Genomic DNA, 25,668 nt, shown 5'->3' on the forward strand with positions numbered 1-25,668 from the left:
CAGGCCACACCCAGAGATGCTTTATTTCCACAGATCTCATTTATCTTATTAGTCCAAAGTCTGTGTATTTTGACCACCTACACCTGTTTCCCCCACCCCGCGCCCCCTCCGGTAGGCACCAGCCCCTTCTGCTGCTGTGAGTCCCACTGCCACGGGCTCTGCGTGGAAGCGCGCTCGTGCACAGTCTGTCGGTCAGACTTGCCTCGCACAGCCGGTCCACGTGGCTGTGCCGACGGCAGGATTGCCTTGTTCTCTGCCGGGCGAAGACCAGCTCGTCGTGCACTCGCGCCACGCTCCGTGTCTCCATCCGCTGCCTGGGACACTTAGGCCGTGTCCCCGTCCTTGCCACTGTAAACAGTGCTGCCGTGGACATGGTGTGCAGGCGTCTCTTGGAGACAAGTCCATTTCCTTCCGGTATGCGCCCAGAAGGGAATTGCTGGGTTGTGTGGTAGTTCTGTTTCCAGTTCTAATCTTTGAGGAATGGCCAACTTTTTAAAGCAATGGAGGTGCAGATGAGACAGACGAATGGACTTTGGGAGCAGAGACACGGGGGCCGGGGAGGGGAGGATGTGCGGGGCTACCTGCCTACCTGTCTACCTGCTCTCACAGCCGGGCAGTTCGAGTGGACTCGGAACCTTTGTTTTCTGCTGGAGACACTGGACAGTCCTCGAGTGAACTTTTCAGTTCAGTGGGTCCTGGCCACTCCTCCTGTTCAGCCTCCTCGGTTAAGCGGTGGGTGTGGGAGAGACTGAGCAGGGTCAGCCTGCTCCCTCTGCCGAGGGTCGTTCTCCTCGGGACCCTGGAGAGGCCTTCGCCTCAGGAGCCCCTGGGCCCACGGTGGCCGACCTCTGCAGAGGCCTCTCCTGACTTGACGTCTTCACTCCCACCAGCCCGAACCAGCCTGGGAGCTGTTCAGGGGGGACGCTGCAGTGCAGTTTCAGCTGAGGAAGTGCTGGGGGTGGGGGAGCATCGCAGTGAATTTGATTTGAGGTTAACTCAGCACGAGCAGGGATTTATGAGGAGGAACCGCCTCATACAAACTGTCCTTTCATTATGGTTAAAGAAAGACTGTGACCTTTGGGTGAACGCCTTCCTTCATGGGAACCCTTTCCCACCCACCACTTGAGGTCTCGGGACCCTGGGCCTCAGCCTTCTCAGAAAAGGGCGGTGCTCCTACTGGGGGGGCGGCACTCCTACTGGGGGGGGCGGCGCTCCTACTGGGGGGGGCAGCGCTCCTACTGGGGGGCGGTTCAGTCCAAGAGGCTGCCCTGCGAAGTGAGCATCCCCAGAACGGCCAGTTGTGTGGGCACTCAGTAAACACAGTGCCCTCCCCCCTCTTATTTTGTTCCCTTCTTCTTGGAAATAATTCTTAATACGTTGCTATTTGCAATTTTTAAACTTTTGAAAGTAGAACGTTGAAGGAGAGCGTCATGTTTCTGGGGAAGTAGTGGGGACTCATTACTGCAGAATGTTTATGAAGAGCCAAGCCATCGCTGAGGTTTGTTCAGTGTGTATCGCATCACAAACTCTATGGAGACAGCAGAAATGAAGAGCCGGTTTTATTCTTTTAAGAATGCCTTGGTATAATTCTGTGCATCTTTCCTCCCAAAGTGGGGCGTGGGCACAACATGAGGTAGAAGAGCCCGCATGGCAGGCTCACAATGCACGTCCATTATCTCGTCTCACTGAACAAAGGAGTAAGAGCCCGCCAGAGAGCAGCCGGGGGCGGAGCCTTGGGCCAGGACAGAGGAAGGGAGACGGCTGTCAGCGAACCCCGAACCCCCGTGGGGCCGCTGTCTGGCAGGCAGCTCTCGGGTGGGGGGTGATGGCCAGGGGGAGGAGGCCTGGGTGTGGGGACACCTGCAGTGGACTTGGGGACTTGGGGACGGAGGGGCTGGTTTTGACACAGAGGTGATAACGGGGGCAGGGGGTGAGTTAATAGTGAGGACTGGAACGGCCTGCTTCCTGCCCTTCTGAGAGTGAAGAGCACCCAGCGTCCGAAATGGACAGGCAGACAGGCAGGGACACCCCTCACCGAGCATTCATGGCCCCAGGAAAGAGCCTGCACCCTGGGATCCAGGGTGCCTCCAGAACACCGGGGAGCGCCCGCCCGATTGAAGGGAACCTGGGGGTTCACCGGGGGGTTTGGGGGAGGGTGCGTTTCAGTTTAAGCCTCTCTCTCTACTGTTCTTTGTGCTCCGTGTGCACACACAAACTTGTCCGCACTTAAACCAGTGTTTCAACCAGAAGGACGCACACCAGCCACATGTGCCCAGTTCAGCACCACCCTCGCTGTCGGGAGGCAGAGGCCGGGCTCTCGTGTGGCGCCGCGCCAGAACGCCACCGCAGCCACCGCAGCCCGTAGAAAGCACACGGGCTCTGCACTCAGAACACTGTGCCTGGCTCTCGCCCAGGCAGCTTCCCCGAGTCAAGGTCACATTCCCAGCGCCCCTGTGTGTGTGTCTGTCACAAACGCCCTGTTTAGGAACTGTGACATCTCCCACGGCGCCTCCTGTACCTGCTGCTGCTGTGACGACCGTCATGGCCGTTCACACCTCACTGGGGAGAACAGGGTGCCGGGTGTGAGCACAGGCTGACGGTTACCCGCCACCATGTTCCCAGGCAGGTCGCCCCACGTTCCGCCGGCCCCACCAGGGAGGGTGCGAAGGACAGCAGCCTCAGGCCACCGTCAGTGGGCCTGCAGCACAGTGATGGCCTTGGGGGTCACGGTGAAGGGCTCCACCCTTCGGTCGCTGCAGCTGAGCCAGAGACGGGCCGGCCAGTGCCACCTCCATCCCCAGTGCCTGAGGAGCTGTGCAGTCGGCCTTGGTGCTCCTCAGTCTGGGGCGAGGCTCGACTGACCGGGGGACTGTCCCCACCCAGGGCAACGACAAGTGCCGAGCTGGGGCTTCCTCCTCTGCCACTGGGCCTGAGCGGTGACTCATGCCAAATGAGTGCCTGGCTCGGTGACCTTCCGGTGACCTTTGAGCGCTTATTGTGGCCCCTTCGTGTCACGTGACTGTAGGTCAGCCTCTCAGGTCCTCTCTCCTCAGCTACCCTCACAGGTGACAGGCACATTGCTGGTCTGAGCGGCATTCAGCTCTCGTCCTTTGTCCCATCGTGAGTGTGTCTGTGCAGTGACCTCTCCTCAGAAACCTGATCAGCAGCCCAGCCCCCACCCCGCTCGGCCTGGAGCCTGTGCAGGAAGACCCCCAGAACAGCCCGTCAGGGTCGGGGGGCAGGTGGCCATCGGCTCCGGGTCCGTGTGGTCAGAGCACAGACTCTAAAGGTCCACTTGCTGGCTCCGTGGCCTGCACGGCCCCGACCACACTGCCCGCCCTGCTGGCCAGCGCCCCCGCTCATCCAGGTCCCAGCCGTGGCTCAGACAGGTTGCGGTTGTAACGTAAAGTACTTGACGGAACGGTTTGAATTTGCAGTAATTTAAATTTATTTTTATTTCCAGACTCTCCCGTCTCCACCCTTAAATTGAAACTCCTGTTCTAGAGATGTTTGATCCGTCTTCATTTTCCCTAAATAAACAGTAGTAGGGTGTACCGTGGGTAGCTTAATTTTGATATTACATGTACTTTAGAGAAAAGTGGGAAAGTGTGTCGTTTTTTCTCCCTTGTCACCAGAAGGGAGCTACATTACTCACCGCTGGATGCTCACCAAGCGGGGGGGGGGGGGGGGGGGGGCGTGGGCTTTCAGGGGAGGGGGGCTCAACAGGCCGCAGCGGCGCGGACGCTCCATTACCGAGCACGTCTGCACGCGGGCCCCGGGAGAAGGCCCCCCGCTCTCTCCCAACACACGTGTCTAGCAGAGTGCCTGCACCAAGCGTGTTTGTAGAACTGAACAGTTTGAAACAGCGGGTAGACCAGGTGACTCAACAGGCGAAGCGCTTAGTCGGACGGGAAAGAATTCAGCAGGTGCCGTGGAGAATGCGAGCAGCAGCACAGACCCGCCCCCGAGACGTGCCTGTGAGGCTGCGGGCTGTGGATCCCCTCACTGGGACTCCCATCACCTGAGAAAGGCGGGGACACGGGACCCCTGGGACACTGGCCCCCCACAGGTCTCCTCCTAGCAGTGGGTTGCGGTGGGTCGTGAGATTCTGGGGTCCCATCAGAGTGGCCTGGCAGGACCTCTGGTTGACTGTCCCCAGTCCTCATGCCTCCTGCACTTAGGAGAGTTCCATGCACCTGTGCTTTGTCTGCCACAGGGGATGCTGGTGAGCCCGGAGCCGTGGCCCCCGTCATCGTGGTCCCCCCGGGCAACAGAAGTGTGGTGGCTGGGTCCAGTGAGGTCACCTTGGAGTGCGTAGCGAACGCCAGGTACGTGGCCGGTCTGCACATGGGGACGTGGATCCACAGCAGTAGCGAGGCGGCTCCTCAGCAGGCCTGCAAGCCCCCGGCACTGGCAGCTCTGGTCCAGGGGGTCGTGAGCACAGCCCCTGCGGGTTGAGGGGCCCAGACCCCCAAGCCTCCATGCTGGGACTTGGGTTCCCAGAACAAGCACCTCACCTTAGCGGCCCTCCTGCAGGGGCCTCCCCTGAGAGTCTGGCAGGGAGGGGCGAGGCCCTGCTCCCCCTCTCCAGGCCCTGGTGTCCTCTGTCCAGAGCTGAGTTCCCACGATTGCACCTCCCCACTGGCCCTGCCCCTGCTAGCATTTATTTTATACCCCTGCTTCCCCGAGCAAACGGGGTCATTAGCACGCACAGGCCATTGCTGCCACAATTCGCTATCCCTGCGCAGGAGCCCTTGAGCAGGTCCAGTGGGAGACGGAGACGTGAGGGAGCGAAGGTGTGTCTGGGCCTGTTTCAGGTGCCCACCACCGTTCGCCCACACGGTGGAACCGGCTCTGCCAAGCTGGTGCCGAGGGCCTGAGCTGTCACTGCCCTCAGCCCGACACGTGGCTGTCGTCACCGACACCCGCGCCCTCTCCCCCAGGCCGCTGGAGGACCTGCGTGTGACCTGGAAGAGGAACGGGGTGACCATCACCAGCGGGCTCCGCAGCTTCGGGAGGCGCCTCACCATCAGCAGCCCGACATCCCTGGACTCCGGGGAGTACGTCTGCGAGGCGGCAATGGCTGGGAGCGCGTCTGCACCCGCAAGAGCAGGAGCCTTTCTCTCCATCATAGGTAACGCTCAGCCCGAGGCCAGCTTGGTCCCCAGGGCACGGCCCCAAGACACTTCCCTGCACACGGCACAGTCGCACCCGCCTCCCACCAGCTTCCTGTTCCACCCAGCACCTGGCCATGGGGTTGACTTTGTTTTCCAAATGTGCCCCAGGTTTCTTCCCCAGCCGCATAGCTAAACCCTGACCCTTGTTCTGCAGGCTTCCGGTGACCAGGCTTGGGACCTGGAATGGGGAAGGCCCTGTCGTGCCGACCACCCCCAGCTGCCCCCGATGCCACCAGCTCTCCTGTTACTCTTGTTTGGCTGTTCAGAGATTCTAGTACTCTTATTTTTGACCCAGAAAAGAGTTAGAAAGTGTTCATTGTTACCTTTTGTTAAATTAAAAAGTGATAACAGAGCTGCTTCCTAGGCCACGAGCCAGAACAAGGAGGGGAAGTTGGGAGCATCGAGTCGCCCCAAGTGCTGGGAGACCTGGGGCTGAGGACATGGGCCTCGTCCCAGGGCTGAGGGACCCTCAGTTTACTTTCAAACAAAACCGATTGCATGAAACTGCAGCGGGGCCTTCACTCCCCCCTCGATCCCAGTCCTGTGACGCTTTTGCTCCTCAGCAGCTGTGATCACTGCTGTGGTGACATGTCCCACACCAAGTGGTGGCCTCTGCAGAGACAGGTGCCTACAAGGCCTACACTGGCTGGGGAATCCCAACCCCCCCCCCACTTTGGAAGGAGGGAGGGGGGCCAGGAAAGACCAAGTGTGCAGAAGGCCCTTCAGAGAGCGATGGCCCCCACATAATCTGTACTGCAGTTTGCCAACTAACACAAATTAAAAGCTTGTATTTTCATACAAAGTTGGCAAGAGTATGGAGAAATACTGCCTAAAAGGCAGCTGGCTTTGAGGATGTAACTTGGCTTTGATCACGAGGAAGTAGCTCTGCGGCCTGAACTTGACCACCCAACACTCGCACGGCACGCCCAGCAGCCGCTTGGAACAAAGAGTAAGGAGCGCAAAAGCACCCGAGAAAGCAGGCATGGGGCGGCCAGCCGCTGTGACTCCACACAGGGGTCCAAGCGTGTCCTCCTGCCGCCCTTCTCGTCCCTGTCCAGCTGCCCGTGGAAACATGACAGCCCGCTCCCGAGAGGGCTGGCTCGTTGGGCTACTGTGTAGCTGGGTGAGCACAGCACATCTCAGATTGAACCAGAATTAAAATTGCTGGAGTGTAAATCTCCAGTAGACAGGACTACGTCGCGTTAAAACATCGTAAGGTAATTTAAAGGAGAAGAAATTTATCTCCTTGTAAACTAGAATGTTTGTTTCCATCATAATTCCTTTTAAAAATATTTAAATCTCTGACATGAACTTGGTCTTGCATTTGCATCTGAATTCCAGAACAGACTGCTTGTCCTCTCTGGAGTTTCCATGGCTGTCTGCCATTTAAAGGCATAGGGACATACTTTCTTCTTCATGATGTCAACTTCGATCCCCTCCTATTCCTGAGAATTTGCTCTGACAGGTGGGATTTTGTGGTTGAGTCGCCCTGGAAAAGCTCTGAAAGGCCTCTGTCAGTTGAGAGAGACTCGGGAGTGTGTCACCCCGAGCCCGGCAATCAGGGAGGGGGGTCCTCGGGAAACCTCACCAGCTTCCTGGCTGTCACCATGGGACACTGGAAAAAGCTCCCTTATGGACATGAGATGGAAGAAAACACAGGCAAATTGGCTTCCGATCCCTTCTATTCCTCACTGATGAGACCAGACAGATGTGCGCACTGTTTACTCGGCCTGCACCCCGGCTGTACTGCGTGATCTCTCAGGCGCGAACAGGGCACCGCCGTCTGACTGTGGCCCCTCCTCGCAGGCAGCACCAGCCACGGGGCTTCGCCAGCACGCCCCCCCACCTGCCTTCCTTCTTCCGCTGCCCACCCCCTCTGAGGAGCCTGGTGTCCCCTGCGTGCAGCCTTGGTGCCGGTGTGTGGCAGGTGGGAAGTGCTGGGGATTAGCCCTTCCAGGAACAGCCGTCACAGGCATCGGATGGTGGACAAGAGCCCTTACGGAGGGGACGACCTTTGGAGGTCGCGCTCTGTGCTGGCTTCTGGAGTTTTCCCTGTGGGGCGAGGCTGCACCCCCACAGGGGAGCTGCCCAGACCAGGGCTCTTTTCCAGCTGCCCTCCTGCTCTCCCCAAGGTGTTTCCGTCGCCTCCCAAGGAAGCTGCTGGCAGTGAACCTGGTCTCAGGGTCTGCTTCTGGGGAACACCACCCCAAGACTGTAACCCTCGTCTTGCAGACCTCAGCACCTGCAAATGCCAAGTGCTCGGATGACTGGTCTTTCGTCCCAGGTCCCACCTCACCTGGTCAGTGAGGGCCCACCCCCCAGACGCCTCTCAGACATCACACGTGCTTCTGCGACTCTCTGCTGTGCCCTGTCAGCTGTGACTGGTACACGGTTGCAGGGCATTACCATGGGAGGGGCTGAGTAGAGGACCCTGGCGCAGTTCTCTGCCGTCTCCTGCAGTGCATGGGGCTGCCCCACGCACGACGCAGGCTGGAACGTTTCCCTTAAGGCCAGAAGACGTCAGTCACAGGCAAAGGCAGATGTGGGACGTTCACTGGTCCCCTTTCCCCGCTCACCCCTGTGCTCAGACAGCGTGTGCGGTGGTGGCCGGCACACGGGCTCTGCAGGGTGAGCACGTGGAGCAGACTGGAAATGCTGCTGCCCACGCCTTACGGATCAATGAAGGAGCCAGGCTGGGTGTCAGCATCTGAGCCCGCGGCCGAGGCCAGCCTGGAAAGAACAGCGTTCAGCCTCTGCAGTGTTTCCTTGGGCCTGGTCCATCCACACGAACGGAGCCACAGACTCCGCCTCCATCTGGTGCACCTGCAGCCGCGCCCCGGCCTGACCCGGGCGCTCACACAGACTGTTTCCACTCAGACGGTCCCCACGGCTGCGAAACCGATGTCCGGCTTTACCTCCATGGAGCCTTCGGCCTTTTCTCCTTAATCATTTCTTCAAAATGCTAGGCTTTTGTTCCTCCTTCCCCTTTTCAGGCTCCCCCTGTATTAAGCACGCAGTCGGCACAGGAGGCTCGCCAGGCTGTGGCGTCTGTCAGGATAAACGTGACCCCCTCTGGCAGACGCACCCAGAAGTCAGTGATCCCCCAGAAAGCAGGGGCAGGAGCCTCATGTTGTCGTGACAATGGAACCACTGCCACCTCAGCACTCCACGAGCCAGGCCACGCCACTGTTGGATTTCTACTGAATACACTGAGAAAAAATATTGCAGTTTATTCTCCGAGGAAATTCACTGTTTAATACAACCGCTATTTTTTTGGTTGAATAGGCTGGCAGAGTATCCAGAGATATGCAGGTGGTTAAGGGTTTGCTGCTGAAGATGGATGAGAGGCCCTGTTCCCTTTTGCTCTTAGCTATTGTGTTGTGTTCCGCTGAAGTATTAAATCTATATTTTAGAGAAGAACTGCTAAGACTTTTAAAGATATGTTAATAGGCCGCACTGCCCCTGGTGTGGGCCAGAACCTCACTGATGGGTCAACATGCCTTGTGAGCTGCTGTTCAGTTCAGACGCTGAAGCGAACTGGCCTATAAAATAGTGTGCGGTGAATGTCCACCTTTATGAACCTCTTGCGACAGTCCTTCTAACATCTGAATTAGGTATTCTGTGCTTTAAGCCAGAAACTGGCAAGCTGCCGTCACCCTGAGCAGGAACTGGCCCCCGAACCCTGAGCGGGGGAGCTGCTCCCGGCCTCTGCTCGCTGAGTCCCGAGTTTGTCCACGTGTTGGTAGCAGATGAAGTTTCTGAAACCGGTGTTCAGGAGGAGTTCGGCCTCGTGTAGGCGGGGGAGCCTCCCGAAACACACCTCCTTTGCTTAGGGGCTCTTTGTTTTTTTCTCGTTTGAAGAGCCACCGTACTTCACTGCGGAGCCGGAGAGTCGGATTTCGGTGGAAGTGGAGGCGTCCGTGGACATCCCGTGCGGAGCCATGGGTGAGTGTGGGGGGGCTGCGGCGGGAGGGGAGGGTCGCCACCGTTACAGGGACTCCCTGAGTGCAATGGTTAGAAACCGGGTCGGGGGGGCACAGCAGCTTTCGGTCACTCTGCAGGTGACCTCGGGAAGGTGCGTGACCTCGCTCCTCACCCCAGAGCAGGGACAATGTGCACTGGAGAGAAGCACAGGAGCCTCCCAGTCGTCTTGTCCTCTTCCTTCCAGAGCTCTGACCCACGGGGGTGTGGCCGCCAGGACTTAGGGCTGGGAGCTTGTTCTCACCCCCGAGGTGATGGGACTCTTGAGCACATCTGCTCTGTAGACAGACAGGTGGTTTCAGATTCTTCGAACAGGCACCTGGGCAGTGGCTCAGCGGGTTGGAGCGCCGTCCTGCCCACCAAAACATGGCGGGTTCAACCCCCGGGAGGCAACCAATCAATGTTTCTCTCTCGCTCTCCCCCGCCCCCACACCCCCTCTCTCTAAAATCAGTATAACATATTCTCAGATGAGGAGTTTTTTTTAAGTTGAACTCTTTGGACAGGCAATCTTCCTGTCTTCTGCCATCTTCACCTTGGGTCAGCTTCACCTGTGTCACTCAGCCGGCCGCAGCCCTCGTCCCCACACTGTGGCTCCTACCTGCCCACCGTCCCCATTTCACGTCCAGCAGCACCAGCTGTCACCCTGCGCCCCTAGCAGAGACAGGCTCTAACTCGCCTGCTGAGCGAAGGCCGGGGCAGTGCCCTGGAGAGTGTCCGGGATGAAAAGGGCCTTTTTTATGTTAACATCTGTGGGTCTCGAGAGTGCGTATTTCCTCCAAAGCACTCGGAGGCCAGGGTTCCTAGCGATTTGGTAAACCCCGAAACCAGCTCTGTGAGACTGGTTGTTATACCCCCAGACACATTCGAAAACAACGCCCCGGAAAGTGGGGTCCCCAGTGCGCTCAGGGCCCCAAGCCAGGAGGCCAGGGAGGGTGCGCAGTGAGATGCTTCCTGCAAGATCTTCTCCGGCATCTGGAGAGGAGGCCTTGAGGCAGGTGCCCCACCAAGGGTCACATGGAGACAGGACCCACACCCAAGTCCACTGGCCACCAAAGCAAGTGCTTCGGGCAGGACGCTGGCTTCTGCCTTGGCACTGAGACTCCGGATGCAGAACTGACGCTGCTAACACCGGCCGGAGCCTGCAGGCTGGCCTCCATTTCTGAAAACGGTGGCGGTGTCACTCTGAACACCGCCGTTGCCAACTGTGGGTCAGCATGTGACGCACAGCCTCCTCTGTCCACTGTACTTCAGGCAACAGACACACCTGCCCCAAAGGCAGTCTCCCGAGCAGCCCACTCTCACCCCTGAGCAGCCCAGTTCTCACCCCTGCGTGGCCCCTGGTGGCTGCCGTTCACTGCTCCACTCTGTCCCTGTCCCTCCCTGTCCACTCTCCCTCAGACAGCCAAGGAAGGGGTGGAGGGGGAGGAGGACCAGGAATCCTGAATGGAAATGTGGTCCCTGCGATGATCACGCTGTTCCCTCCCTTGTGTGAACACTGGCTTCTCAAGGCCAGCAGCTGCGTGAGTGAAGCTGCCCGCAGTGCGGAGGGGGTGAGTGTGCGCAGGGCGCGAAATCGCCCCAGGAGGAAGGCTCCCGGGTCTCTCTCCCCTAACAGTCGTTTCTCAGTAATGGACCCTCTGACGATGTCCCCTCAGGAAGGGAGCGCCCCTGTGACACGATTTCCATGGGTGACCTGCTTGTTGGGTGCACACTCAGGAACAGTTGCAGAGGTCTTCCACGTGGCGTGGCCGTCATGTAAATCACTGCTCCGCCTCACTCTGACCACGAAACGGCAGCCGGGCTCAAAGGGGCTGTTCCTGGGGGCTGCACTATGGGATTGCAGTTGGCGTTTACGCAAACTGGCTATGCATTTACCTTGAAATGGGGTTTTTTAATTCCCTGATTTAATGAAAAGTGACAAGAAACATAATTAAGCAGAGAACAGAATCTGGGAACACATTAGCTTGAAATATTCCACAACGTTAACCTTATTTATTAAAAGAAGGCACCTTCCACCTGCACAGCATCTTAAAGCAAGAGCTTTGGTGTGCTCTCCACCGTGCACCACGTGGAGACGTTCACTTTAACTTCCACCTGGGGAAACCAAGGGCCGGGACCACCGGAGATGCAGAAGGAGCCTCGCTCTGTCTGCACCACCCCCGGCCGGCCCCCAGCCCGTGCCGGGCCCACCAGAGTTCAGGACAATGGGCAGCCTCTCCAGGGTCTCAATTTACCCCTCGTGGTGGCTTCAGGAGGGCCCAGGACAAAGTCCCAAGAAAGCGGTCTCCCCCCCATCACTGGCCACCTAAGCCACCCGGGAAAACACCCAGAGAAGGAACCGGGCATTTCCCTGGTCGGGGCTTGCTCCGTGTGGCGAGGCATCTGGGGCACAGCGGGCATCTGCTTGCTTGCCAGGTCTGCAGTGCCAGCCACAGCCATGCAGGCAGAGCAGCACGGGCCCTGGTTCACTCGGGCTAAGGAAAGTCCCTGCCTCTCCAGCCTAGGCTCTGCCCCTGGGAGCTTGTCCTTGGTCCCCTGCATATGCCTTCTGCAGGGCAGGCTGGCTGGCTCTGGGCACAGCTCCCGGGTCACCAGGGTGTCATGAGCATGAGGAAGGGGTACCCAGGAGTGACGGCCATGCCTTTGGCCTCAGCCCAGCCTGCCCATTCTCTCGGTCCAAGTCTCAGCCATGCTCTTGGCCCCATTTACTCTCAGGATTCAAGGAGAGAGCCATCCTGCAGTCCCTCCTCCGCATCCACTGCATGCGCGTCTGTCTCAGGAGCCAGGCAACTCTTCCCACGTCCACAGTTCAATGCCCCTGGGTCTCCTGGACCTCTAACCAAGTGCAGCTCCTGCACCGGTTCCTGACCCTGAAAAATGGCTCCTTCGCCCCAGGAGACTCCACTCAGATAGGTGAGGCCCACCTCCTTAGGGGTGGCTGCTTAGGAGGTGGCACTCGCTGGGACTGTTGTTAGCTTTCACAGCAAACAGGGACATGGCCCACATGGCACTTTCTGTGTGCCTGGCAGGGTCTGTGCGCCTGTGTGCCTGGGTTTTGTCCAGACTGACCCGATGCCTCGTCACCACAACCTGTCCAGTTCCGAGAGTCCCCTCCTTTCCAAACATGAGGAGCAGGACCAGGGGATGCTTAGCCCACTTGGCAGACGTGGGAGCTGGCTCCTCCCATCTCCCACCCTGGCCAGTGTCCCCAAGCCCAAGTGACAGAATGGGGCTCTGAGACAGCGGGGACCTGCATCCCACCCCGTCTGCCTGGAAGTCAACCCCTGCGTGCTGGCTCGTCCACACAGAGCCTGTATAGGCGCAGGGCCACCTGGAGGGGCCTCCGCTGGGGCTGGGCATGGCTCCCGCCCTCCAGATGGAAGCCAGAGGTCTTTTGCTTCCTGTGAGATAAGAAAAGTGACACCTGAAACGCCTGTTGCGATACTGCCTTTCAATCCTCTGTGTGTGATTGGTCACATCCGTTGTCCCTTCCCATCCGCAGGGGTCCCGCTGCCGGCCCTGCAGTGGTACAAGGACGCAGCGCGCATCGGCCCACTGCCGCACCCTCGGTACCGAGTACTCCCTGGCGGGGGCCTGCATGTCCAGAAGCTGCGACCTGACGACTCAGGGGTCTTCCAGTGCTTTGCCAGCAACGCAGGAGGCGAGGTCCAGACCTCCACCTACCTGGATGTCACCAGTGAGTACCAACCCTCAGAGAGGCCAGAGCTTCCTGACCTTTGCCCCCTTAGCTCTGCGGACAGCCCTGGGCAGCGCAGGTGCCCGTGGGTCCTGGCGGGGGACCAGAGGGCCAGCTACCAAGCCCCTTCTGTACCCCCAGTAGGAAACCCCATTTCTCTGGACATCCCCCAAACAGCTCATTCCTAACCTTAACCTTTTGCTCATTTTTCCATTTTTTAAATATTCGCTCTCTGTTGTGGTTTTAGTGAACAATTATAGTTCTTTTGTGAGTTTCTTTTATGACCCCATTAATGTAAATACTTGGGCACTCAAAGAAACCAAAGAGCGGTGAAGGCTTTCGTCGCTCCCGCGGGCTCTCTCTACCACCTCCCACAGCTGTCGTGTCTGTTCTGTGACAAGGCAGAGCCCCACGACTAGACCTTCGCCACTCACATTCGCCCTTCCCGGGGAGAGGGCTCGTGTCCTAGCCGTGTGCGCCGGCAGCGCTAGTCGGTGTGGTTCTCAGGGAGATGGATGGAATGTTTATAGATTCGTGCAGACGCTTCGGGAAAGGGGCTCGCTTCCTTGAACCCCGCCCAGGGGTCAAGTCCATCATCTAGTTAGGAGCACAGGAAACCAGTGCCACCTCAAACAGTAGAAATGAGACTGGGTGCTTACGCCGGAACCCGGCATTAATCAGCTGGAACTACTTAAAGCGGCTCTTGCTGTGGGGGCCGGGCGCTACGGAGCGGAGCGGCCCGGCAGGCTCTGGGTGAGCAGTTTCAGCGCTGAGGGGCGTGGCCTCTGCCACGTGAATCCCTTCTGAAAAAACAGTGGGCGTGGCCGGGCCCCAGTGGCGCCCTTTCCGCAGGAAAGGACAGTGACTGACCCCCGAGGTGGGGGTCTGGTCAGGGAGGCCGACGCCTCCCGCAGGGAGAGACCTGGGGAGCTTCCCTTCACTTCTCAGCCTCCACATTGTGGTCAAAATGGAACCGGCCAGATTCGCGGGGTTCTTTGAGGATTGGGTTGGAAATTTAGAAGAAAATGCTGCTTAAACTGGTTACCATGACAACTGGAAAGCGAACAGATAAATAAATGATTATGATTTCTAAATGCAGGGTTTAGCAAAATGGACTTTTTTCACATTAAAACACCTTTAATGGAATGAAAATATGGTGTAGGACAGTCAATATTTACCGCTCACGTAGCAAACACTGAGCACGTGTCAGGCCCCGTGGGTCCACCCGGCTTGGGGACAGAGCTGTGAGGAGGGCGGAGGGTGTAGGGGCAGACAGTAAAGGAGGAGAGGTGAGCCCGTGAGGACACTAGACCAGGCCAGCTCACGGTGATGGGGAGGTCGCTCTGAAGGGCGCCGCGGCCAAGGTCCGAAGGAGAGAAGGGTCTGTGGTGACAGTGCTGGGGACCCGCATGTCGTGGGTGGAGGGGAGGAGTTCTGCAGGAGTTCTGCAGGAGTCTTAGACGCACCAGGCAGGTGTGTGTTCAGGGAGAAGGCCAACAGGTGAGAACCGGCCTGCCGGGAAGCAGGGGTACGGGTAGGAGGAGGGGAGGGGGAGACGGGGCCCCAGGGGCTATGAGCAGGGGTGGCAGGATGTCACTGGGTGCTTTCAGGGCGCACCCACAGCAGGGGGCAGAGCAGACTGTGGGGGGGACAGCGAAGGCATGGGACCGTCCAGGTGGTGGCACCAGAGGAGGGAGAAGGGATGGGCCCAGCTGTGCTTAGCGGCAGAATCAGCAGGACCTGCTGGGCTCGCAAGTAGCCCCACCAGGGAGGGGCAGGCAGCAGCTGGGCCCCGGCTGCCTTGACCCCTGCCCTTCTCCCCCTGGGTCATCGGCCCAGGCCCTCAGGCAGGGGTCCTCACACAGGACCCAGAGATGCTGATGACTGCTGCTCTGGGACTCCAGCGTCACCGCTGTTGCAGCAGCACCCTCAGGCCATCCTGAGCTGGAGCCAGCCTGAATGCCTGGTCCCTCAGGGTCTTTCTCGGGGCTCCGGGGCTGGAGGCCTGCGGCCATGCCGGCCACACCTCCCAGGAGCTCCTTACTGAACCCTTGACACCCAGCCATTTCAACTTTCAGCGCCGATCCTGGAAGTGTGCGAGTGTCACATCTGGGTAACATCCAACCTTCAAAAGTCAGCTGTTTAATAATGAAAGCAGCTTGTTGGATTCCTTCAAACAAATGTCTTCCCTTGACGTTCATGGAAGCAGCTCCCCGGGCCTGCCTCGCCCCTGGGGTCTGCTGCATCGGGAGGCTGCACCTCCCTGCAGCCCCGGGCGAGGAGTCAGGGAAGGTGGTCAGCACCCCAGGAGGGCTCAGGTCTGTCGCTGTGGTCACCTCTGAGATGAGTTCTGTAAAAGTCCACGTGGACCATGCACCCGGCCGGTGGCAGTGTCTCTGAGAGGCAGCACACTGACCATGTCCCCTCCCACTTCCCTGCCTAGATGTCGCGCCGGCGTTCTCTCAGCCTCCAGTAGACACCACAGTCACCGACGGGATGACGGCCACACTGCGGTGTGGGGTGTCCGGGGCCCCCAAACCCGCCATCACGTGGAGGAGAGGTAGGTGGCACATCCTGTCACAGTGGCTCTTATTCTGTCACAGTGGCTCTTGTTCGGTGGGGACTGAGGGGCCAGGGTCCCTTCCAGGTTCCAGATGCCAGAGGCACCAGGGTGAGTGAGACGGGCAAGACACTTGTCATCTTCACAGAGCTTACGTCTAGTCTTCGTTTAAACAGACTTTTTAAAAACCGGTGAACTTGAATCAAATGTCACTGCCCTCTGTCTAAATCAATCACCCGTTGCCGGGGGCCTGGGGCCCCTTTGGTCCCCAGCGTTGGGATGGAAGCAGTGATGCGGGGAAAGACTGAAACCACGGTGCTCTCCCCCAGGAATGTTACAAATTAAGAACTGTAGCCCTTTTTTTCAATAAAGAAACCTGCTTCTAACACAGGATCTCCGGCGTCCTCCCCACTGGACACGGGGGAGGCGCTTCGCCCTGCTGTGTCCCCTTCCTGTGGAGGGGGCGCCACCCCAGCTTGCTCTGTAGCACCTGCCGCCCGGTCACGCCAGGCGCACGTCACTGACAAATCTGTGCCGACCTGCATTGGTCCACGTTAACAGGTCCCGCCAGGCAGACTGTCCCTGTTAGAACGTCAAAACCGAGGCCCTCTTCACGCTCCTGGTTTAAAACCACAGAAGCGTGGTCTGTGCGCCCAGACCGCAGCGGACGGACCTGGGAAAGCGCAGAGGAAGCAGAAGGGCAGGGCTCCTCCGTTTGTTACTTATTTGTTTTGCCCAATGGAGAACGCACGCAGAGCTTACAGAGGTGTCTGCACGCACGCATGACCCATGACGCACACTCGTAGACGGCCCCCGGAGATAGCAGTCACAGCCACCGACCCCAGTCTCGCTCCCCGAATCTCGCGATGCTGGACAACAAGGCGTCTCGGTCCGTGACTGTACAGACTGCTGCAGGCCACGGCTTTGGCCTGTCTGTGCTGAATGTCCCCACTCCACGTGCTGGCCTTTCCTGGAGTCATTTTCTTGGTTGGGGCTCTGGGCACGACCTTCTGTCAAGTGTCACAGGCCTGACACCCCTGTTTTCTCTGCTGCTCATCAGGAAACCACACTCTGGCCAGCGGCTCTGTGCGGATTCCTCGGTTCATGCTGCTTGAGTCTGGGGGTCTGCAGATCACCCCCGTCTCCATCCGAGATGCCGGCAACTACACCTGCTATGCCGTCAACACAGAGGGGGCCCTGAGCGCGTCGGCCACGCTCACCGTGTGGAGTAAGGACCCCGGGGCCCTGCCCTCATCACGGCTGCATCCCATGTCCTCTGTGCTTAGGGACACCACAATGCCCTTGGGCCCTCTGATTCAATCAGAAGACAGTGGTTATTTTTACAACTGATGTATAGGTATCTGTTGAGTAATTAATTTTTCAGTTTCCAAAAGAAGAATTAGAAAGTGCGGTCTGTGGTTTAAAGGGGGCATTTGAGGAGAGATCAAACAAAGATCGACCTTCTCCAGTCTGCAGAGTACGGACACTGTCCCCAAGTAGCTCGAATAACAAAACTGACAGGTTGATTAATTTTATAATCATTAGGTAAGGAAGCCGAGTCAAGAATTACAACCCTAGAGAAAGGACATTTCTTTCCTATACCATTGTGGTAACCAACCAGAATTCTCCTGGCCTACGAAATATTAATGTCTCCGACACCCGAGGAATGAACGGAGAGGGACACTCTTCTCTGTAGCTCCCGTTTCTTCCACTCCTGTCCGTAACGGGGGCCCTGAACGCAGAGCGAGCCGTTTCCGGAACAGAGGGGTTGGCTTGCCCACACTTCCGCCTGCCCTGTACCTTCGCTCGCCCACGAGCTTCCTCCTCTCCGCTTCGGCCCTGTCTCTCTCACTGAAAAGTCATTATTCGAAAGAGCAGAGAGGGCTCACTGCCCGAGCTTTGTAAGCCGTCTCTACAGGAAGAGAACAATTGAACTGCCTGAGTGAATGGTATGTCACAACACGGCCCTCGAAGAACCCTGCTTGGGCTTCCCTCCGTACCCATGTGGGTTTTCCTGACACCACTGGTGTCCCGTCCACAACGTGGCCTTTCTAAGGCACCAGGTGTCCTGAAGACACCCTGAGTCCAGGGCAGAGCAGGCAGTCCCCCGGGGTCGTCAAGTGCTGGAAAGGAGGTTTTGTCCTATCCAGTGGTTGACGCCGTCAGCCACTTCCGATTCATCCTGGTCCCTAGAATTAGCCGTATGTCTAAAGGCTGGTGACAAACCAATGTCTGCATTTCCATAGGTCACTCACCAGGCACTTGTGTGGCTCTGCCCAGTCCAAGGTCAGAATGACAGTGGGGTGCCAGGAACCACACTGGCCTGCGGGGCGTCCAGGGCTCCCCCTTCCACACACAGGAAGCAGAAGCTCAGCGATGCTTTCCAGCTGCCCACTAGCAGGTGCTCGGGCTGGGCCCCGAGCTCAGTCCGGCGACCCCCACACTCCAGGCTCTGTTCCTGGTGCCCCAGCAGCGTCCACCCCGGAGGGTGCAGTGTGGGCATGCACGCCACAGGGCCGTGGGCAGGGCCCGCGCCGGGGCAGCTGTGCCTCATGGGGCAGCTGCTGGTCTGGGCGCAGTTGCAGGCCTGCCCGGGGCACCAGGCCCACTGCTTCCTAGTCGGGTGGCGTCCTGCAAACCCCTGTATTTCTGAGCATCACTCCATCCTGAAAACCAGGGTTGGTACAGTCGCACCCCGACAGGACTGTTGGGAGGGCTGAATAAAACAAGTCAGCAGGTGCGGGGCGCACAGTAGATCGCCAGAGTGCTGATTACCCTGGGAAGAACCAAGACGTTCCCCTAAGAGTGCAGGCGTAATAACCACGTGCAGGCGACCTTCCTCCCACGCCGCCTCCCCCATGTCCAGAGCTCCCGGGATGGCCTCTTCCAACCTCCTGCTGGACCCCGAGTGCTGTGACTCACACGCGTGTCTCCACGATGGGGGGAAGTGTCTAATGTCAGGCAACCGATTCACCGCCCCCAGGGGAGGAGGCCCCAGCGTGTTATTTTGTCTGACCTGCGGCCTGTGTGTCTTTCAGACCGGACATCCATCGTCCACCCTCCGGAGGACCGCGTGGTGATTAAGGGGACCACAGCCACGCTGCGCTGCGGAGCCGCTCATGACCCCCGTGTCTCTCTCCGGTCAGCTCCCTCAGTTACCACGTCTGGGGCTCGTTCCTGCTCTGACTGCAGCCACAGACCCCTGACCTCGGCGCCAGGCAGTGGCAGGCCCCATCCTTCATCACACGTACCCCATCTCCCACGCCAGCCCCGTGTGCTGTTCACGGGGAGATGTCCCGCTCCGGGCCTCAGCACCAGGAGCTCCCGTGGCTTCCCTGCCGAGGTCAATGCCCCATGTGTGCAATGCCCATGTCGGAGGCTGGCCCTCGGTGAAAGGAAAGCCCACAGTGTGTGCTTGGGCCTGCTGGCCCCAACAGGGCCTCTCCCTGCTCCGGGGGAGGCTGTGTTGGGAGCGGGGAGGCCCCGTACGGGGCAGGGCACCCACCGCTCTCTGACGTGGCTGGAGGGCAGTTCGTGGGAAGGAGAGGACGGGGTGACTTGGAGGGTCACGAGATGAACTGTAACCCCCGTCCTTACCGGAGCTCAGGCAGGAAAGTCGCAGGGGAAAGCGTGACACCGCAGGGGAACTCGCAGCGGCCATCTGCTTCCCACAGGCTTGTCACTTTCAGAGCCGCTGTCATTTTCAGGTGCAGACATGGACCTCAATCTAGAAAGACAGGGCATCCCAGTGTACGCGCTCTGGCCGAGTGGTCCACTCGAGACGCCCCTACGCTCTGGAGCCCCCCTGTGAGCAGAGGGAGGGGCATTGGCGGCCTGCAGGCCGCTGGGGTCCGGACTCCGCTGTTCCCCACTCCCCTCGGGCAGGCGTTTGGCCAACAGAGAACTTTGACGCCGGCACCTGGCCCTCCAGGGGCCCCGGGCTTAAAACCTGCTCCAGTTTAGTCACAAGAAGGCCGAATGCAACACAAACAAACACTAAGAAGCCAGGGGGTCCCAGAGGCCCTCAGAGGCCGTCTCAGAGAAGGCTGCCAAGCCTGGGGGCGCCCGCTCGCTCCTCAGCAAGCTGCGAGGACCTCCCAGGAGGGCGCAGGGCAGCGCTGGCCTTCAGCGCCACGCTCTCCCGACCCCTGGCCTCTGTGCCTCTCCCCAAACCTTCTGTGTGATTGACTAGACTCACGCGCAGCCCTTCCCAGGAGGGGGCTAGAGGGCTCATTCCTGGCCCCCTTGTCCCAGGGTTGCTCTGCCCCAGCGACACCGGGCCCTGAAGCGGTGGGCACCACTGGAGGCCGCACCCAAACTGAGCCGTCTCCTCCTTCCCGTCCGTGGGGTCGGTCTGCTCTGTCCCGGATGGAGGCCTGAGGCAAGCGGGGGGGAGCGAGCGCCCTCCCTGTGCACGGAGGCCTTTATTCTGGGGGGACAGCCCGCTCGCCCACTTGGCTGTGCGTGGGGGCCCCACCCACTGACACACAAAGGCTGCACGGTCATGAGTGAGATGGAACAGGGAAGGAGCGCGGCCTTGGGGGCAGTCCTGCCAGGTGGTTGGGTTTTGAGGAAACGCGTTTCTGGGGTGCAGTCTGCTTTTTGTCCCCCTCAGAAACGGGGATTCCTCTCTGGAGAGTTCTCAAACAGTCCTGGCCTGCTCTCCAGAGGCAGGACTTGTCCTTAGGGACATTCTTGGGCTGCTGACAGGTTGTGACCATGACTCCCATCTCTGAACCCAGAGACTACCCCCTGGTTCCAGCATCTCCTGTTCTGTGTCACCTCCAGCATCTGTTTCTGTATTGTGAGCGAGACGCCTGGTTGCATTTTTTTCTCTCCTTTTTTTGTGCACACCACTCACACATGACGAGGCCGCCTTTCCAGGGCGGAAGTGGTTTCTGGTGCGACCACAGGTCGTTGGCCACCTGCTTTCTAACAGACGGGGAAGGGTCAGCACGGGGTCCTCACTCAAGACCCCTTCTGACGCAAGGCTCTTTGTTTGGCTGCAGCTACGTCTGGAAGAAGGACGACGTGGCCATCAGCCCGTCCAGCAGCTCCAGAGTCGTGGTGGAGAAGGACGGGTCCCTCCTCATCAGCCAGACGTGGTCGGGGGACATTGGGGACTACACCTGCGCCGTCGTCTCCGAAGGGGGCAGCGACTCCAGGTCGGCCCGCCTGGAGGTGATGTGAGTCCGCGCCGTGTCCCCGAGCTGCCCCCTGCTGCCCTCATCATCGGGGCCACGCGCCCCTCTCCCAGGGCCCCGCATTTCCCACGTGGGGCACCCACGTCGGCTCTCAGCTGGCAGCCGGATGTCCCTGCCTGAGGCCTCGCAGGCAGAGACATGCAGGAGCCCCCACTTGGCTTCTCAGGCGGCACAATGACTGGCCTTCACGGCTGTCTTCACCCCCGTGCCCCGGAGACTCCACGCTACCGGGGGCTGTGCAGCAGCAGTGGGCCCGCTTTTCCACTTAATGCCCCTGAGAACTTTCAGGCGGGGACGAGGGCGGGTCGCCACTGGGGCCACCGAAGTGGGACCTCGAGTTGCAGTCAGTGCCAGCTGCCCCCCCCCCTCTGGCGAACACGCACTTCCCCCGGAGTCATTAGGAATCCCGAAAATGCGGTCGGCTGCCCTCGACGTCTCCTCGGGGCCTCCCCGGGGGTCCCGAGGGCCCAGGGTGGGGAGCGGCCCTCCGGGCCTCACATCGGTTTTGCACAATTCCCTCTGTTCTTGGGCAGAAGCTGAAACTCCTGGTGACAAACTCTATTTATTTGCTTTTTAAAAACACTGTCCTGCCAGATAGTCCCCGGCACAAACGTACGCTGTAAACCCTGCGAAGGCTCAGACAGGGCGGGCGCCGGGGCGGTAGCCGGGGCGGTAGCCAGCTCCATCCAGCACCGGTGCGTCGCCACTGACACACTTGCCAGGCCGTTAGCAAAGGCACTTCTGAGAGGTTTTTGCCACCGGGCTCTGCTCACCTTGACCCACTAAGGAATCTGTAGTCAAAATTCATTCCCTAAAAGTAGAGCCTGAACACTTTGAGTACAAGGCCACTCCTCATTCGTCTTGAACCCCTGGACCGGGCTGAGGGGATCAGAGAGGAGAGGCAGGCTTGCTGAGTGCTGAGCACGCAGTCCTACGTGTACGGCCCAGACCCACTCGTGGACCAGGGAGCCAGCAGCAGCTCTGCTGGCCCCCAGCGCAGGGGGCCAGGGTGCCCCATGGAACAGGCCTGGCCTGCACCTCCGGAATCCAGCATGGCCCCTCTGGCCTCCCAGATGGGCTCTCTCCAGGATGAACCTCCCTTGTTCTCTGTGGAGGCCGCTCCCTTGTCAGAAGCAAAGGTCTCCCCAGTCAGCCACAAAGCAGCAGGAGCCCACAGCCCCAGAGCCTGCGGCCACAGCGCCGGGACCCCCAGCCCTGCAGCTATGTGCAGATGGCCCCCAGCTCTATTAGTAATAGTGGAAGGGCAGAGCTCCCCACCCCCACTTTTGCTGTCGGACCCGCCAGTCGGGCTCTTTCTGTCCTCCCTTGCCCCACAGGGCACCCCGGTGGTCTGCCGCCTCCGTGGCTATACACATGTCTTCTGCCCTGGCCACCTGAGGACCCACTGGTCCATTCCTCAGGACCTGCTAAGGGGGCACCAGGTGCCTCCACAGTGCTTCCCACGGGCCGTGCCACGAGGAAGCTCCCTCCCTGCTGGACCGGAAGCCCCTGGGGGCACTGCAGGCGCTCGGCAAAGGTCTCACCAAACTGCCCCCTGCTCTCCACACCAGCACCTTTCTCCCCACACCCCCAGGGCCAGGAAGCTTCTCTCTCAAATGCCCCCTGGTTTGCTACTGGATTCCGTGGCCCTGCAACACAGTTGCACACAGGAACCAATGGGTGTGTGTGTGTGTGTGTCACTGGCAACGCCTCCTGACTTCACTCCTGCCCTTCATCCCCGTCGAGACTCACACCTGGGCCTTCCCCCAGGAGCAAGCCCTGTGTCTCACTCCTCCTTCCATCGCAGCTCATGTTGGGGATTTTTAAAAATATTTTGACAGCATTAGAGTCCGGGCTGGTGACTGCACATAATCCACCATGCTGATCACATTTTCAAAGCCACCTTTGAGAACTCATACATCATCCATCACTGGCACCAAATAAACTCTAGTGTTTCATAAGGACCCTGTCAGCAGAAGCTAAATTGCACACTTCTAATATAGTGCGCTCTTATCGCTCTGCACAGTTTTTATGTTCTGCCGATTTACATACTTCCCTACTATTTGCTTATTTGATTTCCTCTAAGTAAAATGCATTTTTCAGCAAATGTTGCAGTATCTCTAAAATAATAGGCTTCCCATAATGGTAAAACATCTCATCTCCAAATATAGAAATATTCGCAAATCTGCGACTCAAACCAATGCAGGGACACCTGGTTACAGAACTGATTTGGACGGCCGTTGCTCCCGGTGAATTGTGGTCGGTGTGATGAACACGCGCTCTTCCAAATCGGGATGAATGGCGGAAGTGGCGGGTTCTGGCGTGGCGCGTCCCCGGGCCCACGTCAGTCCTCACTCCACAGCCTCAGCGGTGACAGCGGTAATGACCACGATCGTAACTCCTGATTACAGGGTGTCAGGTGCTGCACAGAGAACTTTCAAACTGAGCCCAGTAGCATTTCCGTGATTTACTCAGATGACAACAAAAAATGAAAAAAGAGAAAAATCGCACGTTGCTGAAGTGACTGAGAGGCGCTTACCGCCAAATAGTGTCCTTCAGAAGAGCCCAGGAGCCGCCTCCCCACTCAAGTTAAAAGCTGCTTCGTTAAATATAGAAATTGGGAGCTTTCAGAGTGGCTTTCAGAGCGGCTGGCCGCGGGCTTGCTCACTCCTGGGCAGCTTCTCGCGCCCTCCTCCCCCGGCAAGCCCAGTCAAGGTCCCCTCACACTCACAGTGGCACCAGTGGTGCCACCAGGAGGTGCCACCCATGGCCTGGCTGGACTAGGGCCTCCCCGCCCCTCACAGACTGTGTGACTGTGGGCAGGTTCCCTCACGTCTCAGCCTCGGTTTCCTCATCTGTAAACAGGGCACATGGTCCCACACCTTGAAGTGCTGTGGGGAGGCCTGAACGAGCCAGCATTTGGGATGTGCTGGCCTGGAAGCCGGCTCGGGGGGACACGCAACTGGTCACAGCCCTCATCATTCCTCTCCGTCTCACAAAACTGCCCCCCTGCTCCACATCCGCACCTTTCTCCCCATACCCCTGGGGCCAGGAAGCTTCTCTCTCGAATGCCACCTGGTTTCCTACTGGATTCCGTGGCCCTGCAACGCAGCAGGAGTGGGCTTGCGGGTCTGGTGCCATGGAGGAGGACTAATTCAGGGGGGTCTGCCTCCATCCCGGCCCCAGGAGGAGAGGCTCCTGTGACCCCCTAGGGTCCTGCGTGGGTCCTGTCAGTGAACAGCACCGGGTCAGAGTGACACCCTGGTCACGGCCATGTGTGCCCCGTCTCTCCTACGAGCTGGCTTGTGCCTTGCAGGAAGGCACGGTGTCTCCATACCCGCAGGGCGGTGCCAAGCACGCTGAGGGCCAGGCTCCAGACCCTTTACGGAGCCACTAACTCCATCACCTGCAGACCCACTGGGCTGCAGCCGCCCTCCCGAGATGGGAGACTCACTGCTGTGAGCCGGGCGCAGGGGAAGCCCAGTCCACGGCCCCACAAGGGCTCTCACCCTGCAGCTGCAGGTGACACAGCCACAGTGGAGAGCGAGCAGTTCACCCGTTTCCCGAGAATCGTCAGGCCCCACCATCACCATCCTCGGAGGGAAGTCGAGGAAGACGGGTCTCACGAGTTCCCATCTCTGCGTCTTTAAGGCAGCAGTGCTCGTGGAGAGAAGTGCTTGTCGGAGCCGCCCCTGCCCCAGCAGCGCCCTGCAGCCACCGTCCTGCCGTCTGCTGTGTCCCAAGCCTGTCCCAAAGTGTCTCAGGCCTTGCCACGTGTCTCCTTCCCGCCAGCCACGCCACTGTGGCCGCCTTCGGATGTGGCTGTGGTGGGCCAGCGTCGCCCCCCACCCCCACCGACGCCTCCTTAAATTACACAGTGACTCAGCACCGGGCTCCGCGTGCATTGTCCCTCTGCTCTCTGTCATTCGTCACCCTGTCTGCCTATCTGTCTGAGTCGCTCCGCTGATCATTTATCTGCTTTCAGAGTTGGCAGGGCAATGCCAAGATGCCATCTCTTTCCATTAGATAAGATTCTCTGAAATGGATTTGGAATATATTAAAGCTGCAGTTATCAGTTATTGATGGGCCAGTCCAGTATTTCACAAAGCCTAATTTTCCAGATAACCAAAACTTGTCACTTAGAGAAGCAGTCGGTTTCCAATGTATACTAAAAGCCCTCTGCAGGAGAATCAGGTGGAAGGGGACAGGAGATTTCACAGAGGGGCTTTCAGAGCGTGTGCAGGCTGCAGCTAGGAGAGACCTGAGTCCCCTCCGACTCTGGTTCCTGGCCCCTGTGTGGGGCGGTCACTTCTGCATCGGGCTGCTGTCCTGCACGGGACTCATCAGGCAGGACGCAGTGGCCGAGGGTGCCTGGCTCCTGGACGCATCACCACCACCACCACGGTGTCCTCGGCTGTCCTAGGCAGTGCCCCCAGCTCTCCACAGCAACTGTCCCAAGGCAGTGCTGCGTTTCAATGGCTCGGTCTTTTCCCCCCAGTCTTCTTTAAAAATCTTTTCCTTTGTCCCTCATCTCCGACTCTTGGTTACCGTTTTTCTGCTCCACGTGGCTACGGTGGCCGGCCCACCACCTTCTTACTGGTGGCTTTTGCACTGCTCGAGGAGGGACCTCAGGAGCCACACTTACAGACTCAAGTCCTGAGTGAGAATCGGCCCGCTCCAAGGACAGATGGAGGGACTGTGTGCAGGCACACTCCCAACTAGACGAGCAGAGCCCTGGACAGGCGCCCAGCTAGTGGTGACCGCCATCCGCCAGGCAGTCCAACCCCAAGAAGACGTCATCTGCGTGCCTGTCAGATGGGTCATCGCTAAGCACCCTCATTTTAGGCCAAGAGAACTGCGACAGCAGCTGAGCATGAGAGCCTCGGTTCTTCCCGCGGTGGGGAAGAGACACTCGGAGTTGAGAACCGGCTCTGGCAAAACCCCCCCGAGGCCACGAGGAGGGTGTGCACAGAAGTGCGCTTCCTTGTGGGCCGCAGGGTGCACACCCCTCAATCCAGTAGCAACCTGGCCCTTCATGGTCCACCTCC

At 59.1% G+C, this 25,668-nt stretch overlaps 1 protein-coding gene across 1 annotated transcript in view; it reads left to right on the top strand.

Annotated features, from left to right (window-relative positions):
• Positions 1-25,668, top strand: part of SDK1 (sidekick cell adhesion molecule 1) — a 577,655-nt gene that overhangs the window by 437,264 nt on the left and 114,723 nt on the right. The window contains exons 6-13 of the mRNA XM_053656995.1: positions 4,217-4,328; positions 4,944-5,134; positions 9,039-9,122; positions 12,662-12,856; positions 15,300-15,416; positions 16,477-16,644; positions 18,455-18,557; positions 20,426-20,602. Of these exons, the coding sequence (XP_053512970.1) occupies positions 4,217-4,328; positions 4,944-5,134; positions 9,039-9,122; positions 12,662-12,856; positions 15,300-15,416; positions 16,477-16,644; positions 18,455-18,557; positions 20,426-20,602 (1,147 nt within the window). The remainder of the gene's footprint in view (positions 1-4,216; positions 4,329-4,943; positions 5,135-9,038; positions 9,123-12,661; positions 12,857-15,299; positions 15,417-16,476; positions 16,645-18,454; positions 18,558-20,425; positions 20,603-25,668) is intronic.

The sequence above is a fragment of the Artibeus jamaicensis genome, unplaced genomic scaffold (assembly GCF_021234435.1).
Source record: "Artibeus jamaicensis isolate MK-2021 breed Jamaican fruit bat unplaced genomic scaffold, CSHL_Jam_final scaffold_3151, whole genome shotgun sequence".
Lineage (NCBI taxonomy): Eukaryota > Metazoa > Chordata > Mammalia > Chiroptera > Phyllostomidae > Artibeus > Artibeus jamaicensis.